Consider the following 18,467-nt stretch of genomic DNA (forward strand, 5'->3'; position numbering starts at 1 on the left):
GATGTGCTGTATGAGAGCTAGGAGGAAACCTTTTGGAATGGAATGGAACAGAACAGAAAACAGGACAGAACAGGACAGGACAGAACAGAACAGGAGAGAGAAGAACAGAATGGAACAGAGAGCGGAATAAAACAGAATAAAATATAATAGCATAAAATAGAAGGATAGGATAGACTAGGCTAAACTAGAATAGAATAGGCTCTTAGGGTAGTTTGGGTTAGAAGGGACCATAAAGATCATCCAGTTCCAATCCTCTGCCACCTTTTATCACATCCCTACAACTGCAGAAGTTTCCTGATGTAAGAGATGTAATTTCTGTCCATCAGTGAACCAACTGGGACACAAAATAAATCACTGTATCTAGTGGTGGCCTTGGAAGTGCTGGGGTAAATGTTGGACTAGATGATCTTAAAGGTCTTTTCCAACTTCGTGGAGTTGGTAATTTTATTATTACAAAGACCAAAGAATCCCAGACTGGTTTGTTTTGGAAGGGGCCTTAAATCTTATATAGTTCCAACCCCCTGCCATGCGCAGGGACACCTTCCAGTAGACCAGGTTGCTCCAAGCCCCATCCAACCTGGCCTTGGATATAGAATGGAATATTTCAGTTGGACCTCTGGTGGTCGCCCAGACCAACTGCCAGCCCACATGGAGTCAGGAGGCGGCTGGGCTGAACAATGCTCACAGGCGTGCAGGATATGAACTCAGCTCACCATGAAAGCACTGCTGGAAAATCAGATCAGTTCTGCCACTGATACCTACTAGTGAGGGCTGAAGCAATTCATGTGCCTCATTTCCCATATTTCCCTTGCTATTGACTAGGTTTAGGCCTCCATCTCTTCATCCTCATCTCTGCCCATCATTTGCTGCACCTCTCCCCTGCCTCTCCCTTGCTCGTTTCATACACCTCAGACCCTAGAGCCTCTTCCTGGCTTTCTGTTGTGGGTTTGGAGGGAAAGGAAAGGGATCTTGTCCTAGGGCATCTCCTTCTTACACTTTGTGCAGTGAGAGAGCAGCAGAAAATAAAATGTAATCTTATAGGTCATTAGCGTATGGATCAGACAATAAAAAATTGGGAATAAAGAGCTTTTCACAACACAGGGTTCAAAGCTATTTATGGCATCACTAACCCAACTGTGGAAGCTGGTGGACAGCCAGGTGTGGTTGCCCCATGGGGAGCATCTGATGCCTTTTGGGTCTGTAGAATCCAGAGTGTACAAGATTGTGTGTGGATCTGAAAGCCCCAGACCCACACTAGCACCTGGGGTGGGCAATGGGCACATCACAGGCTCGCTGATGGCTCACACAACCCTTTGTGGTGCTTTGCTTTACCCATCTGAGAAACCCAATTTGGTGGAGCTGCCTGTCCCCGCTGCCTCCTGGGGGAGTCACCCACCCCTGCAAGTGTTCACATAGACGAGCCCCTCAGTGCCACGGGTTAGTGGTGGCCTTGGCAGTGCTGGGGAATGGTTGGACTGGATGAGCTTAAAGGGCTTTTCCAACAGAGCTGATTCTATGATTCTATGTATATATGTATGCACATGTACACATACATAGGCATGTACCTGTGCGTACACATACGTACATACACACGTGTACACACACATACATAAGTGTGCACCTGTACGTACACATACATACACACACATGTACACGCACATACATAGGTGCGCACCTGTACACACACATACATGCACACACACATGTACACACACATACATAGGTGCGCACCTGTACACACACATACATACACACACACATGTACACACACATACATAGGTGCGCACCTGTACACACACATACATGCACACACACATGTACACACACATACATAGGTGCCCACCTCTACACACACATACATACACACACACATGTACACACACATATACACATAAACACAACCCCTCCTCCCCAATTTCCCGTGTCCCCCTCACATTGGGCTCCCCACACGTGACCAGCTCCCCCCGACGGCGCGCGGCCCTTCATTCATACTTTCCCCTCGACGTCACGGAGGGCGTGACCAATGAGAGCGCCTCTGCGGGCCGGCGCCGGCAGGGACCGCCCATCGTGCCATGAGCACCGCCCCGCGCGGGGCCTTAAAGGGCCCCGCCGCCCGCGGGGCAGCGCCGCTGCCGCTTGTCCGTCCGTCGGTGCGTCCGTCCGTTCGTCCATCATTCCACCCATCCATCCATCCACCCATTCACCCATCCATCCATCCATCCACCCACCCACCCACCCACCCACCCATCCGTCCGTTCCTCCGTTCCTCCGTTCATCCGTCCATCCATCCATCCATCCATCCATCCATCCCGAGCCATGCGGGGGCTCGCCCTCCTGCTCTGCGCCGCCGTCATCTGCTGCACCGCGGCGCCGGCTGCGCTGCCGGCCCGAGGTGGGTGAACGCGGTCCCTTCCCTGCGGGGCGCGGGTCCCTCTCTCCCCGGCGTGACCCCTTGCTCCGCTCCGCTTTGCAGATGCCACCGTCGCCGAGCAGCCTGCGCCGACGGCAGCCAAGCCGCGGGTGAAGTTCTCGCTCCGCTCCGCGTCGCACGCCGAGGAGGAAGGCTGCGCGATCGCCGTCGGTCAGAGCAAGTGCCTGGAGGACTGCAGGTTCAACGTGACAGCCAAGACCTTCTTCATCATCCACGGGTGGACCGTAAGTACAGAGCATCGCGGGATGCTCAGTCTTCAGTCCATCCGCTTGCAGAGTGTGAAATGTGCTGTAACTGCTCTGGGGCTCCAGAATATGTGGGATTTGGGACAGCTTTTCCTGTTTTGAGCACTGTGGTCTCTTAGTGTCTGTGTCCAAGGTCCCTGGATCATTTAATTTAAGTTGCATTGAGAGCTCTGTGAAATCACCCAACTTGTTCACAACTGCTAAGACCACATCATACCTGTATAACGTGAACATGGTAAGGGGAATTTTGAGGCTTTTCCCTAAAACCCAACTAATCGACCCCTGTGCAGGTGCCACATGTTTTAATACACATGTATAGCCTTTCTGTAATCGTAGCTCTGCGTCTGCAGCCTTTACTTCAGCTCCAAGGTCTCCTTGGTAAAGAAACGGAGGGCTGATAGACTTTACCAAGCTTTCTTCTTCTGAACTTAAGTAGCCAAGCATGTGGCATGAGGGGACTTAACTCTTTGAGAGCTTGTTCAGTGCCAGGGCTGGAAAATCATTTTGCAATCCATCAGAATTTCTGAAACCCTTGGGAAAAAGGGAGATAAGGAGGCGTGTAACACGTGCCTCTCGCTCCTGCCTTAACCAGCAAGACCCAGAGTCTCTCAAAACCTGTTTTTCTTACACCATTAGTTCAATGCTGAGAAGTAGTGGGGCTTGCAGAGGACCAGCATGCAGCTGGAGCAGGATATGTAAATGGTGTGCAAATAACCCAACTGTGAATATGTAATCTGGGTCCTGTGAGATGGAAACAACACCTGAATCTCCTTCTAGATGAGTGGCATGTTCGAAACCTGGCTGGGCAGCTTGGTGTCCGCTCTCCAGAAGAGGGAGAAGGATGCCAACGTGGTGGTGGTGGATTGGCTTCCCCTCGCCCACCAGCTGTACACCGATGCTGTGAACAACACGCAGATTGTTGGAAAAAGCATAGCGAGGCTGCTTGACTGGTTACAGGTAACGCGAGTTAAGAACAGCCTCTGTTGTAATGCTCCGTGGAGGAATGTTGCACAAGGGAATGGAGCATTCACCAGCTCCAGTGCTCACGAGCTGGTGTAATCCCAACCCCGAGGCTTGGCAGGGCCATGGCTCAGAGCTGAGGTGTGTGCTTGCCCTGTGTTTTCCTGGAGACGCTGCCTTGCGGCGCGCTTGGGTCGGTGGCGTTGAGGGGGACTTCCACAGGTGAGACACCTTCCAGTAGAGCAGCTTGCTCCAAGCCCCTGTGTCCAACCTGGCCTTGAACACTGCCAGGGATGGGGCAGCCACAGCTTCTCTGGGCACCCTGTGCCAGCGCCTCAGCACCCTCATAGGGAGAACTTCTTTCTTATATCTATTCTGAACTTTCCCTGTCTCAGTTTGAACCCATCACCCCTGTCCTATCACTACAGTCCCTGATGAAGAGTCCCTCTCCAGCATCCTTGTAGCCCCCTTCAGACACTGGAAGCTGCTCTGAGGTCTCCATGCAGCATCTCTTCTCCAGCTTGAACAGCCCCAGTGTTCTTAGCCTGTTGAGAGGTGCTTCAGCCCCTGATCATACTCGTGTCTTCCTCTGCACTTGCTCCAGCAGTTCCATTTAGGAGTCCTGCTTGAGCAAGTCAGGAGTTGCGCATTCAAAGTTAACCTTGGCTTGGCAAGAGGCTGGAAAAGAGAAAAGGCCTATGGTGCAGCACCATGGAGTCTGTGGCCAGTACAGAGGTCTGCTGCTCAAAGAAAGAGTATCATAATTGGGGTCGGAAGCTGGGTACTGTGGCTGGGGGCAAATGACAAGTGCCATCCAAATGCTTCAGTGTGTCTTGATGGAATAAGAATGAAGCATGCTTGTCTGCTCCCACGCTCCAGTCACTTCTTAGAACTGGACTGTATAGTCCTGCAGATGCCCTCAAAGACAGGGGAGAAGATTATCACACCTTTTTCCATGCAGGAGAACCCACTCTTCCAGCTCGAGAACGTCCACCTGATCGGGTACAGCCTGGGTGCTCACGTCGCTGGCTTTGCTGGTAACCACGTCCATGGGATGATAGGCAGGATTACAGGCAAGTGGCTTTTTAAGCGGTCTCCTACCTTCCCTTAGCAGCAGCGCGTTTCCCCGAAGAGGCTCATTTCCTGTGTTGCTGCGATGCTGTTTTGGGCTTGCACATTCAGAAATGACAAGTTTCCTACCTGTGGCAGCAGTGGGGAGCATGGGTCCTTTCACATGAGAAAGTGTCTTCATTTTGAACCCTTAAGTGTGTGTGTGTGGGGTCAATGAAAAAACCTGTTAGAGCATAACCTGATCATGAACCCACATTTAGCTTCAAATATAGTTCAAACAAGTCCAGCTCCAACTCTTACTGTCCAAATCCTAAGCCTCTGAGTGATACTGGGTTTTGTAATTATAGCTCAGAACTAATGGAAGTGAGAACTATTGGGTGCTGTTTGTCCTGGGGATGTTTGGTCAAAAAACCCAAACCCCACCAATCCCAACCCCTCATTCTGAAAATATCTTGAAGAGAATGCTTCTGACTCCAGAGGAAAGCTGATTTCAACATGAGAAAACTTAAAGCATGGTACTAGGGGTTGCATTAAGTGCTTAGATGCGACACTGGCAATGAGAATTCCTCAGAACCTAGCAATAAATATGTGTGTTTAGTTAAGCAGAGGAAAAGAAAAGAAAAATCACTGAACAGTCAAGTTTAGGAATGGCTCAGGAGCACAGCTTCAGGTGGCAGTGAGGCTCAGAGGTTGACAGAACCTCCCAAACCCTTCATGGGATCTCAGATGCAGGGATTACCTGGCTGCTGCTTAAACTGGTATTAGTTGCTCCGTATGTCCAGTCTGAACATAGACAAAGTCAAGGCAGCTTTGGCTACTACTGGTCTCTGTGTGGTGCTAGACTTCTTCTGGTGTTCTTCACTGTGACCTAGCAAAACCTTGTTGCTTCTGACAGGCATTCTGAAACCATTGCTGTAGAGCAGACTGGTGCTACTACAGAGTTGTATTGCACCGAAAGTGGCATGGGACATCTTCATTTGTTCCCTCAGTGAGCCCATGGTGAAGAGATCTTGGGGGACAGCATCAGCTACGAGGCATGGACTGTCTGTGTTAGCAGGGCTGCTAGCAGCAGGCTCCTGGCTGTATTCCGTATGAAATAACCCGGTTTCTTACCTGGCGTCTTGCATACTGTCTCTAACACCAGGTTTGGATCCCGCTGGCCCTATGTTTGAAGGAGTGGACCCTAGCAAGCGCCTCTCCCCCGATGATGCTAACTTTGTGGATGTCCTTCACACCTACACACGGGAAACACTAGGTGTTAGCATTGGGATCCAGATGCCTGTAGGCCATGTTGACATCTACCCCAATGGGGGAGACTTCCAGCCTGGCTGTGGTTTAAGTGATGTCTTGGGAGCAATTGCCTATGGGAGTAAGTTCTCATTACTTACTTTGCCTCTGGTCAGTGCAGACTCCTCACAAATAGACTTGGGTTGATGCTGGGGGATGATCTGGTTTACAAGAGCACAGAAATCTGTTTTTTCCTTCTAAACTGCCTGCTGGAGTTAGTTGCTAGAAACTAGACCTGCTTTTAATTCTGAAGTAGCATGTTCTCACTCTAACACTTGATCATGAACTATGGTCATTTTATGCTGGGTCTAAAATCCTCTTTAAAGCTTTCTTCATAGTAGAGACAAAACGAATGGCCTTCTTCACGTGTCTTCGCTAACCTCTTGAATTGCTGCTGTTTGAATAATGTTCACATTTGGCAATGTTCAGCTCATGCTGGGCTATAAAAAGGCGTAGCTCACTGTACCTTACCAGCTGCTGGGGTGGCAAGTGCCTAAATGAAATGTTTCCCTTGCAACTCTGCCTCTCTAGCGATCGGTGAAGTGGTTAAATGTGAGCACGAGCGGTCTGTGCACCTCTTCGTGGACTCCCTTGTGAACCAGGACAAACAGAGCTTTGCGTTCCAATGCACCGACTCCAGCCGCTTCAAGAAGGGTATCTGCCTGAGCTGCCGGAAGAACCGCTGCAACGGCATCGGCTACAATGCCAGGAAAACACGGAACAAAAGGAACAGCAAGATGTACTTGAAAACAAGAGCTGACATGCCGTTCAAAGGTGTGCTTCCTTCTTAGAAAGAGCACAGTCTCCTCTCTAAGAGCAGACTCCAAAGTCAGTGTTGGGAAAGATGTGGAAGAGTAGCATCACCTTAAAGCAGCGCAGCACCAGGTGTTAGTCTTTTGCTGTTACCTGGCTGCATTGCTGTCCTGTGGCATTACAGCGATCCTTCCTCCATGGAAAATCAACAGGACTCTGGCCATAAGGATGTTCAAAAGAGCTGAACTGCAGTTCGCACATGTCATACAAGACCACCCCAGCCTTAGAGCAGTGAGGTTTGGGGAGTCTTCCCAGGGTGGACCTGCTGTTGTTGTGGTGTAAATATCAACTCTGTAAACAGTAAGGGCAAGAAAAAGCAATTGATGATAAAGAAAGGGTCTAGCCTTTGCCAGCCAACACTATTTCACAAAGAGTGATGCTGAGCAATGTTGTCTCTTAAAGTTGGTTCCATCTGTGCTCTCCTTGTTTCTTTCCAGTCTATCATTATCAGATGAAAATGCATGTTTTCAGCTACCAGGGCTTGGGAGAGGCTGATCCCACTTTCTCTGTCACCCTTTATGGCACCAATGGAGACTCTGAACCTCTCTCTTTAGAAATGTAAGTAAGCTGGCTTATGGTGTTTAGCTAAGGACGTACTGGGACTAGGCAAGGTAGCATCATTCTTTTCCCTCAGATAACATTAACCTTACATCTGAGCCTAGCAACCTCACTTCATCACCATTCAAAATACTTTTCATTCAGTACTTTAATTGTAACATTGCTGAGAAAGCAATTTGATATGACCAGTCCTCTACGTATTAGCCTTTATGGCTCATTGTTGAGGTACTTTGTTTTGCTTTTCCCCCTCCCATTTGGATGTACCCTGAAATCACCCAGATCTCTGGACGCACTGTTGACCTCCTTTAGCCTCTCCCAGAAGAAACACAAGGCTTGAAATTACCTTTAAGCTATGGAAGGATGGCTGAGCCAAATGCATTTTGCATTATACTGAGCCAGGTATCTAAGCTTACTTTCTTTAGTGTAATCAGTGATTAACTGGTGACAGTGGAACGTGGAGCACTTGATAATCTTCAGAGGGCTCTGTTTAACTGCTTGCATGGAATGAATGAGCGTCTGGCATGTTTCCATAAGGAAGAGATGTCAACTCCCTGCTTATCTTTCAGGCTTGATCAAATTGGCCTAAACGCTACTAACACCTTCCTGGTGTATACTGAAAAGGACATGGGTGAACTTCTGAAAATAAAGCTCACCTGGGAGGGAACATCTCAGTCATGGTATGACCTATGGAAAGAGCTGAAGAGCTACTGGTATCGGCCTGCAAAGCTTTCCCAGGAGCTGCATATCCGACGTATCCGTGTGAAATCTGGGGAGACGCAACAGAGGTAATGACTGTGTTAGACTGCATGGGATTTCACTGGAAACCTTGATTCAAAGGAGAAATGCTCAGAATCTATCACGAAAAGTTGGGGGTTTGAACTTGGTTGGTATTCTGAACTGCCTTTTGTTTTCAGTGTAAGAGGTAATGCTCCCTCACAGTGTAGGAGAGTAGGTTACTTGCCAGCATGAGGTTGCAAACTAGGCTTTAAGCAAAACCAGTCACCGTATGTCAGATCTGGGTTATTCTTTTGATTTGTTTAGAGCGCTGCCCGGCCTGCCCTCTGGGGGCTAAATTAGCCTACTTCAAGATGGTTTAGATCATACCAAAAGGGTTAAAGCACCAAAAAATGGGACAGCACCAAAAATACTAAAACATAGATAGGCATGGTTATTATTTGCACCCATAATGTGCTGATTTGGCACAAACCAGGTCTAAAACTGCAACCATTAACATAGTGACAACTCCTTAGTGTTCCTGAGATGTCTATAACTGGAAAGCTACCTGAACAGCCAACAAAACGCTGCCAAGCATGTAACCTGCACTCCCAAATCTCATGTTAATGTTGTTCTGAAGGTAATTCAGATCTATCACAGAACAGCAGTTGATACTGGCAATTTCCCACATTTCTCAAAGCTTTCTAAAACATCTCCTACCATCTGTAAGGTATTTCTGCATCCCAGTTTCTACAATTTATGAAACATAGGGGTAGTAGAAGCAAGGATTTTCAAATAAAAAATAAAGTAGGAAATAAAACAGCCGTTCAACCGGCTAATGGTGGATCAAGGTCCTCCACAGGAAGAATGTCAGATCAAACAACTTATCCTAGAATTATCTGAAATCTGTATTACATGTTATTTGCTAATCATGGAGACAAAATGTACCTTTTCTTGACTTCTGATTCTGCCTCTTAGGTTTGCTTTCTGTGTGGAGGATGCCCAGCTAACCAGTATAACTCCTGGTAAGGAGCTCTGGTTTGTGAAGTGCACAGAGGAATGGCAAAAAAGGTAGGAAAAAATCATCTAAGAGAAATCCCGTCTGGTGCATGTGGCTGTGCTGGATGAGTGGAGCCAGATTTTTTAGGGGATTTTTTGTTTAGATTCCTGGAAATTCTTTCAGAAGATGGTTAATAAATTCGACCCAAGATTTACAGCTATTAGAGTTAATTTTCATGTGTGCCTTCAACTATCACTACTAGGTGATATTCTCACTTCTGATGATGGTTTGTCATCTTGTACCTTTACATGCTTACTACCAAGTGAGTATAACACAATCCTTAGGCTCAAAGAACCCATCTACTTGCTGTTATGATAGATGCTCAGAATGAGGTGCTACCACTTGCAATAGTGCAGAGCTAATTAGGAGCATCTATTAACTGCCCTGTAAAGCAGAAGAAAGGTGGGAGTGCAGGGCATTGCCTCACAGATCTTTTCAGCATGGTAAAAGGCCTTGAGCTGCCAAGAAATCTCTTTGATTAAAGTTTGAACTCAACTGCATGAGTAAGACACAGCTGAGGTCTTGTTCTGGTGTTACAGTGGTGACTTTTACTGCTTCATCTCCAGCTATGCTAGTCTCTTCTGGTTCAGAAGAGTGCAAACTCGGCCACTGACAGAGCATCTCATCCCTGTTTAACCTCTGGGGGACTTTTCAGACACTTAGGATCAGTCCTCAGAGCTTGACTAACAGTAAATCTGGTCCTAGCAGTGATAGCTTGATTGCTTCAGACTGCCTCTAGTCGTGTTCTGAATGGATCCCTGTTCTTTTAACCAAACAATAGTCTCCTTCAGATGAAACTAAGCCTTTTGCTCTCTCTCTTACATTCCAATTTGTAAACTTAAAACTTTGTCACTTCTAATGGGGAGACAAAGTGCATGTTAGGGCTAGCAAAGCACTGTGGAAGTTGTGCTTTGCACAGCCCTCTTGGGTAGCAGAGCTCAGCTCAGAAATGCAAGCTGGTTCCAGGTTTGGCAAAACCCATCAAGCTGTGCTACATACAGTAGCAAGCAATTCTGTGAATGAAGCCTCTGTGCAGAAACTTGTTGCTCTGCCACAGAGTTGTGAAAGATCAAGTAAACATTCCTGCAGGTACAATGAAAGGCTGGTTTGATACGCCTCTCTGTAACCCCCATAAAGCAGAATTGCTGGCAGATGTGCCCTTCCTCCTTCCTCGTGGAGTACAGCTTTTACACGAGGCAGATAAGAGCTCCAACATGTTGTGTTTTCTAGGAAATGAGCCTTCCCAGAGATCACGAGCAGTTACTTGCTCTTTGCTCTCCATTCCTGCCAAGTCACTGCATGATTATAGTTCCCTACTTGGAGGCTGTGTCTGCACACATCTGTTCACCCTGGATGGATCTGAACAGGCAGAGTCTAGCATCAAGACCTGTAATTTCTCTTTGCAGCCTACTTGTGTGCATAATGTCTGCTTTAGGCTCTCATTGAGCAGCTACTGGGCAAAGAGCTGCCTTGTCAGACTAAAATACCAACCTGTACTGTCCAAACCTGTTCTTAGTGTCCCAGAGTTTCTTAGGAATTCTTTATTACTCCTCCTATCTTCTGCATTTAACTGCATTTTTTCCCCTCTCTGCTTTCCCCAGATCTGTTTCAAATGTGCTCTGAAGACTTCTTTAAGGACACCGCTGGGCAACCTAGATGGCTACAGAGATGGGAAGATCCTCTGGCAAAACTCTGGCTTGGATCTAGAATAACTAAACCGATGTTATCACTTCTCCAAGAAGCCTGGTTTGTGCATTTAACCTTACCCTGACCTGTTACACACTGCATTTCCTGCCCTGCATTTCCCATTAACTAGAACTATGGATGAGATCTTCACAGATCTAGAGCTCAGCAATGATCTACTGGTCTGCCAACTACTGGAGTTGAGAAGATAACAGTGCTAACTGCCCATCACACTGTTGGCAACAGAGCTGTCAAGAACAGATTAGGATCTAGCATAGAAGTTAATGTGGGTCCAATAGCACTATGGGCTATGGAAAGATGAGATCAGCACAGGTCAAGTGTTTGGGGATATTCAGGGGAGGAATATGGGGATAAGCACAATGCCACTTACAATTTGTCCTTTGCTTGCCTTAAAAATAATTTGTTCTCTATCTGGCTGATATTTAAACCTCTGTATTTTACCTTATCAGAAGGTGGTACTCCGTCCTCACGGTACCTAGGGCAGAACATATTGCAGATGGCAGATGATGGTGTTGGCAGCTGCTCCTTGCTCTGGGTCAGTGTCTGTGGTGAGACTACCCAGTCCCACATGCTGATCTCTTTGTAAGAGGCAAAAAGCAGCTGCCTCACCACTGACTGTAAGGGAGGAGGAAGGTAATGAACTGTGATTGCTTCAGAAGAGCTTTGCACCAGTCCCTTTAACTACTGAGAATGCATTCACCTCTGTCCTGGTGCTGCTCTGGTACCAGTACACAGTTAAGACCTTACCTTTTGCGGAATTACTCAACTGAGCCAAACAGACAACATCCTACCCCCATTGCCTAATGGCAAATCCCAGTTGGATTCCCTGGTGCCAGGTGAACTTGGCTTTGCTCTGAGCTGGACAGACTGAAGCTGTCGTGCTTGCTACAGCAGAGTGGACCTTGTCAGAGGTGAACTACATTATTATCTGCTTTTGGGAAGGAGACTTGGTGTAAAGACTCTTGAATTTTGGCATGCAGAAATGCAGTCTCAAAGAGTGGTGTTGCCAGATGGTGGCTGAGTTCTGAAGACTTAACAAGTCCTTCTGAGGCCTGCAATTCTCCGAGATTTTGTAGAGCTTCAATCCAACCAAAGCAAGCACATTGGAGATACTTCTTTTTTCTGTCTTTTTATTTTCCTTTTTTTTTTTTTTGGTTCATTAAGTTGTTTTGTTTTGGTTGGTTTTGGTTTTGTTTTTCTTTTGGGGTTTTGCTTTTTTTTTTCCATAGTATTGTGCAAAGGCTTCAATAACTGAAGCCTTTGGTATCTGTGACTTGTCACTGTGCCATGTTTAGAGTGATTTTAAAGCCCTGTTTGTATATTGTGGTTTTTGTATGACTTAAAACATAATTTATTTCTTGTATTGTATATATGTAAAGTTTTAGTTTCGAGTAACAGTTTTTATTAAGCCTTAAGACAAAAAATAAAGGGCTTCATAAAAATCTGTGAAATATCATTACTGGTCTACCACAAGCTTAAACATGCCTTGCCAGAACAAAAACCCCTGGCCATCTTGTCCCTCTCCTGCAGGAATGAGAACACAATGGCAGGGCAGCATCCAGGTAGGTGCTGGCAAGTAGGTGCCCTTATCCAGCACCCTCCTTCCACATCCTGTCCAGGTTGTGTGGCAAAAGTAGGCTTGTTCTCTCCATCCATACACTACAATGTGCCTTCAGGAGTGAAGTCACTTCGTATCTAATCCCGTGGTTTATGTAGCTCTTGAGCTGTCCATCATACAACACTGAAGTTTTACTTTGAGCTTTAGCCTAGCAGCAAGGACATGATTTCACCAGTGCCCAAGGGATTATCTGTTTTTTGGCACAGGGAATGTCACAAGATAAAATTCCCTGTCTGGGTAGCATCAGGGGGCCTTCTAGGGATGCTGAGCTGAGCTCTTAGGCAGAAGCTCTTCCCTGTGAGGGTTCTGAGGCGCTGGCACAGGGTGCCCAGAGAAGCTGTGGCTGCCCCATCCCTGGCAGTGTTCAAGGCCAGGTTGGACACAGGGGCTTGGAGCAAGCTGCTCTAGTTGAAGGTGTCCCTACCCATGGCAGGGTCCTGGAGATGAACGAGCTTTAAGGTCCCTTCCAACACAAACTAGTCTGGGATCCTATCTGCCCCTTCCCCACCATGCCTGTAAGACATGTTCAGCAGGGGAAGTCTACTAAAGACATTAACCGTTCCTTCCCACCCTGTTTCCTTTCAGCCACAGCAATACCACTACTGCTTTTGGCTGGGAGAAAATGAGATTTTGTGTTACTTACGCTCTATGGCTGCTGCAGGGAACACAGGGGACTCTAGAAAGACCATTGCTGCTGTGCCAGGCTAGCCAGGGCAAGTTGGGAGAAACTCCTTCTCCTCTGTTGATTTACTGCGTTAATGCTTTCCTTTCCTGCTTTATCAAATGCCATTTTTCCCACCCTGAAATGCTTCTCCTTTGCCTGGCTTCAGTAGCCAGCCCACTGGTAAGTAAAGAAAACTTACCCAAATATCAACACTAACTGGGTTTTCCTTGCTGTTTCTAGGAGCCACACCATTAAATTTAAGGAAACCTCTCACAGTGCTCTGCCTATGCCTGACATAAATTGGTGGCAAAAATCCAGCAGCAGCATAAGGACTTTGCAAACAAAGTAAATACCTCCGAGCTGCGCAAGATTTACATGAAATTGCTTAGTTAGCCCAGCAATGGGGTCACTGTGAGGAAAACCACCTTTGTAGATATGGCAGAGCAAGGGGGAGGCTGTTTGGTACCTGTAGGACCCCCAGTTATTCTGCATCCCAGAGCTGGAGGTTTCTTCTGATGTGCTCCTGTGTGTTTACCTTCCAGACACTGCAAAGGAGGGAGGAATCTAATCCCAGAAGCCATTCCATAGAATCATAGAATAGATAGGGTTGGAAAGGACCTTAAGATCATCCAGTTCCAACCCCCCTGCCATGGGCAGGGACACCTCGCTCTAAACCATATCGCCCAAGGCCTCGTCCAACCTGGCCTTGAACACTGCCAGGGATGGAGCATTCACAACCTCCCTGGGCAACCTATTCCAGTGCCTCACCACCCTCACAGGAAAGAATTTCCTCCTTATATCCAATCTAAACTTCCCATACAAGGGTTAAGTTTTAACCTGTTACCTCTTGTCCTATCACTACAGTCCCTAATGAAGAGTCCCTCCCCAGGATCCTTATAGGCCCCCTTCAGATACCAGAAAGGTGCTATGAGGTCTCCACGCAGCCTTCTCTTCTCCAGGATGAACAGCCCCAACTTTCTCAGCCTGTGTTCATATGGGAGGTGCTCCAGTCCCCTGATCATTCTCATGGCCTCCTCTGGACTTGTTCCAACAGTTCCATGTCCTTTTTATGTTGAGGACACCAGAACTGTGCACAATACTCCAGATGAGGTCTCATGAGAGCAGAATAAAGGGGCAGGATCACCTCCTTCGACCTGCTGCTCACACTCCTTTTGATGCAGCCCAGGATACGGTTGGCTTTCTGGGCTGCAAGCGCACACTGAAGCCGACTCATGTTCATTTTCTCATCAGCCAGCACCCCCAAGTCCTTCTCCTTAGGCTGCTCTGAATCTCTTCTCTGCCCAGCCTGTAGCTGTGCCTGGGATTGCTCCGACCCAGGTGTAGGACCTTGCACTTGGCATGGTTAAACTTCATGAGGTTGGCATCAGCCCACCTCACAAGCGTGTCAAGGTCCCTCTGGATGGCATTCCCCCTCCAGCGTATCAACCGTATCAACATCTGGGACTCATTTTTTTGCCCCTTGGATATGACTGCAGCACAAGGGCTGGTGCCTCTTGCAGGGTGATTCTTCTGCAAAGACAAGCAGGGTCTGGTCCCTTTCTCTATACAAGAAAAATGGTGAGGTCTTCACATCCAGCTACTCTCTATATGGAAAAGTGGAAAGAATATAAGCTCACAAGAGAGGAAGAACAGGATCCATGGGAATCCCCTGTGGGCATCTATAGCAAATGTAGACTCCCAAATGCATTACACTGCACATGCTGAAGCTGACTCCACATCTCCTGCACATCAACATGCACCCCTGCACAGCTCCCCTAGTTAGGAATTTGGATGTGCATTAGACAGAGGCAGTGGAAGAGTTTTATTTACAGTCTCCAATGAAGCACATCCCAAATCTGTGCCAGGAAGGACTGAGGCTGCAGGATGGACCTGCTGTGGGCCTGACCCCTGTGCTTGCAGCCCCTTGGTATCCTTCCCCCTCTCCCAGTTTTTTTTGGGATTGCTATTTCACAGCCACTCCATTCAGCCCCTGAGGTGGGTCCCAGCAAAGGTCAGGCTGTGTCTCCAGGAGAACAATATGTCCCGCAAAACGAATGCTTTACAACCCTCCTTACAGCCCTTCTCACCCCCCACATGGGGCTGTCCTGCTCCAGCATCTGACTGCAGGCTCTGGCATCCCAGCACCAGCTCCTGCATCCCAGCACCAGCTCCTGCATCCCAGCATGAGCACCAGATCCTACATCCTAGCACCAGATCCTGCATCCCAGTGCAATCACCAGCTCCTGCATCCTGGTGCAAGCACCAGCTCCTGCATCCCAACACCAGATCCTACATCCCAACACCAGCTCCCACATCCCAGTGCGAGCACCAGATACCATGAGCAGCAGCAATTTGGCGCTGTTTCACCAAGTACATCCCTGCTTTTGAAGGGAAGTTGAACACAAAATCTTCCTGGAATTGGTTTCTCCCCTGTTTCCCAGTGTAACACCACCCCTTCAGCAGGAGCTGGAAGGTGGATCAGCAGAATTCCCTGTCATGAGAAGTGCTAGTTGTCTCACACTGACAATTTCCAAGCTGGGCAGAATAAATCTAACACAACAGCTGTGTTTGGGAAGTGAAAGACTAGCCAGTCCTTTTGGGAATAAGGACAGTAAGGACAGCACATTCCTCTCTGGCTTCTTGTGTTGAAATAACAGCCCCACTCCACCAGGTGAAGCTTTCCAGGTGTCCCCAACAGCAGCCTCACTGAAAGATGACCACGACCGTCCAAGAAACCCAAGATCCTGCTCCCCATCCTGTGATAACAAGGTGTAATTTTATGCCTGTTCAGATGCTGACATTCCAACATAAATTATACAGCTCATTGCCTTCCCGGCAATCCTGTCCGGCCCAGCAGCAAACACAAAGGATCTGGCAACTTCTGCACAGCCATGCAGAAGCATGGGGAGACCTCATGCTGCTCAGAGGGATGGGTAAAGCAGCTTGACCCAGGTGTAGAACTGAAAATGAGATCGGTTTTTATTGCTCAATTACTGTTTGTTCCTATCTCTGTCCTAGGTGGTTTTGCAGCTGTTGCACAAACTTTAGGATGTTCATGACAAGCCCTGTAGAGAAGACACAACATGCAAACATTCAGAATCCTTTTCTTCAGACCTGACTTCTAATAGCATTGAAAATTGAGGAAAAGAGACCAATAAAATAAGGTTTTCCTGGCCGTGCTGTTTCACCTCTCCTGGCCAGCTGTCCTTATTACTGCTAACAGGCAAACCAGCCCAGACGAAGTAAGAAATGACACAAGACTTGGACCAAAGCTTAAGGCAAATCTGGTTGGGTTTTTTTCTCCTCCTTTCCATATGGCTTTCCATATCCTGTTTTTGGCTGAAAACAGATGTATCCTACCAAATTATGAAGAGAAAGGCCACATTCAGCTTAGCTGCTGCTAAGGAAGTACACAGAAACAGTCTTACTCCCATGCCATAAAATCTGCAGATGTTAATGAGAAGAAGATCATTGCTCTGCAGATCTTTGTGAAACAGCCAGATCTGTCAGTTCTTTGAATAACCCATTAAAGAAACACCCATGGAAAAGCTAGATTCTGTATTATTCATGCATTGAAACAGAGGGAACTTCCAATGACAGATCTCAAAGCATCAGTTCGATAAGCAAGCTTGACATTTTCTCTAAACTTCAAAACAGTGGATCTGGCTGGTTTAGGGATGATTAAGGTTAATAAAAGCTTGCTGCTCTCTCTACAATGAGTTTATTAGCATTGATTTTATTGTTGAGGAACATGAATCCCTTCAAACACAACAAAATCAACTAATAGCACAAGAAGATTAGCAGGTCTGCTTTAAATATGCTCCACAGGTCAGTGACAGAGACAAAGCCCAGATGGCTTGATCTTGGATAGCTGCTCAGCACTCCACCAATAAGGGTGCAGGGTCTTCTCTTCCAAGCAGTTTTCATGCACAGAAAAACAGATGAAGATTTTCTTTTCCTTACTGATCTTTTCTACTTCTTCAGCCTAGCCTAATATGATCTACATCCCCAGCTTCATATAATATGCCAGAAGGCTCCTTAAGGGGAGACCTTAGAGCAGCTCCAGTGCCTAAAGGGGCTGCAGGAAACCTGGAGAGGGGCTTGGGACAAGGGCCTGTAGGGACAGGCCAAGGGGAATGGCTTGAACCTGCCTGAGGGGAGACTGAGATGAGCTCTTAGGCAGAAGCTCTTCCCTGTGAAGGTGCTGAGGTGCTGGCACAGGGTGCCCAGAGAAGCTGTGGCTGCCCCATCCCTGGCAGTGTTCAAGGCCAGGTTGGACACAGGGGCCTGGAGCAAGCTGCTCTAGTGGAAGGTGTCCCTAACCATGGCAGGGTCCTGGAGATGGATGAGCTTTAAGGTCCCTTCCAATACAAACCAGTCTGGGATTTCATGATTAAGGTAAATGAAAGCACAAATTTAAAGGGAGAGAAGGACATTTCTAGGGCTGTTATGGTAGGTCATCTCAGGACAGAACCAGCACGTTTACACACTACACATACTTGCCTTAATGATTTCTGTAAGCAAAGCCAGACCTGCAAAGGCAGGGCAGGTTAGCTTTTCTGTGAGGCCTGTCTGTGAAGCTTCCTCCTGCCTGAGAAGGAGGCTGCTCTGCAGTCCTCATCTCAAGAGCTCTGACCAACTGCTCCCACACAAGCTCAGATTGACCCGCTGGGGCACTGCTCCATAGGACATGCACACAGAGCATAAATAAGCACATGCACGAGTTTTCCTCCTGGGTTCCCTTTGAAATCTGCAGTACTCCTCAGAATTCAGGAGGGGTTTATTGGGTTTTAGCCCACAGATTGATGCTGGTCCACAATAGTGGTGGAAGCTGACCTGTTGCTGAAATGCCCAGGTGAGGAGCACGCTCTGTGCTTTGCAAGATTGGTTACCAAATGCATGAATTTAATAAAGTTTCATACACGTTTTTTTCCTGTTTCTTCTTCCCATCATCCTCAGTAACTGACCTAAATTCCTGTCTGAAGTCCAGGCAACATGCTGCCTCCAAGCCAGCTCCAGTAACAACATCAAAGCCCTGACCCTCACCGCTCTGCGTCCTGACCAACAGCATATTAACAGGACACAATGAACTTTCTATCTAGTGCATCTTCACAAAGATGAGCCAAAAGAAGCTCCAGTTTTTCATTTTGATCCAAAGACCCTCAATCAACTTTTGCTGCTCTGTAATAGGATTTCAGTGCTCTTAAAAATTGTTTCCCCTTCCTAACTAGAAGACCCTGAGAAACAAGCAAAGAAAACCTGCCAGCTGCACAGGATAAGCAAAGAACCTGATTGTATAAATGGAATGCTGTCAAGGGATCAAGGAGAAGAAAAAAGGAAAA

General features: G+C 47.4%; 1 protein-coding gene across 1 annotated transcript; it reads left to right on the plus strand.

Annotated features, from left to right (window-relative positions):
- The first annotated feature begins 2,273 nt into the window (after positions 1-2,273).
- Positions 2,274-11,982, plus strand: LIPG (lipase G, endothelial type). Its single transcript, XM_061353569.1, has 10 exons — positions 2,274-2,392; positions 2,474-2,655; positions 3,454-3,633; positions 4,598-4,709; positions 5,852-6,076; positions 6,526-6,768; positions 7,245-7,365; positions 7,932-8,150; positions 9,058-9,150; positions 10,741-11,982. The coding sequence occupies exons 1-10, from the start codon at positions 2,317-2,319 to the stop codon at positions 10,760-10,762; spliced, it is 1,473 nt and encodes a 490-aa protein (XP_061209553.1). The 5' UTR covers positions 2,274-2,316; the 3' UTR covers positions 10,763-11,982.
- The last annotated feature ends 6,485 nt before the right edge of the window (positions 11,983-18,467 follow it).

The sequence above is a fragment of the Neopsephotus bourkii genome, unplaced genomic scaffold (genome assembly GCF_033783945.1).
Source record: "Neopsephotus bourkii isolate Nb327-2 ecotype Australia unplaced genomic scaffold, CSIRO-AGI_Nbou_v1 NB_682, whole genome shotgun sequence".
NCBI lineage: Eukaryota > Metazoa > Chordata > Aves > Psittaciformes > Psittacidae > Neopsephotus > Neopsephotus bourkii.

What these genes read in the sequence shown, in the direction of transcription:
- LIPG (XM_061353569.1), top strand. Translation starts at nt 2,317, where the DNA reads ATGCGGGGGCTCGCCCTCCTGCTCTGCGCCGCCGTCATCTGCTGCACC. An exon ending in TCATCATCCACGGGTGGACC is followed by an intron (nt 2,656 to 3,453) that starts GTAAGTACAGAG and finishes ATCTCCTTCTAG; the next exon opens with ATGAGTGGCATGTTCGAAAC. An exon ending in GAACCTCTCTCTTTAGAAAT is followed by an intron (nt 7,366 to 7,931) that starts GTAAGTAAGCTG and finishes CTTATCTTTCAG; the next exon opens with GCTTGATCAAATTGGCCTAA.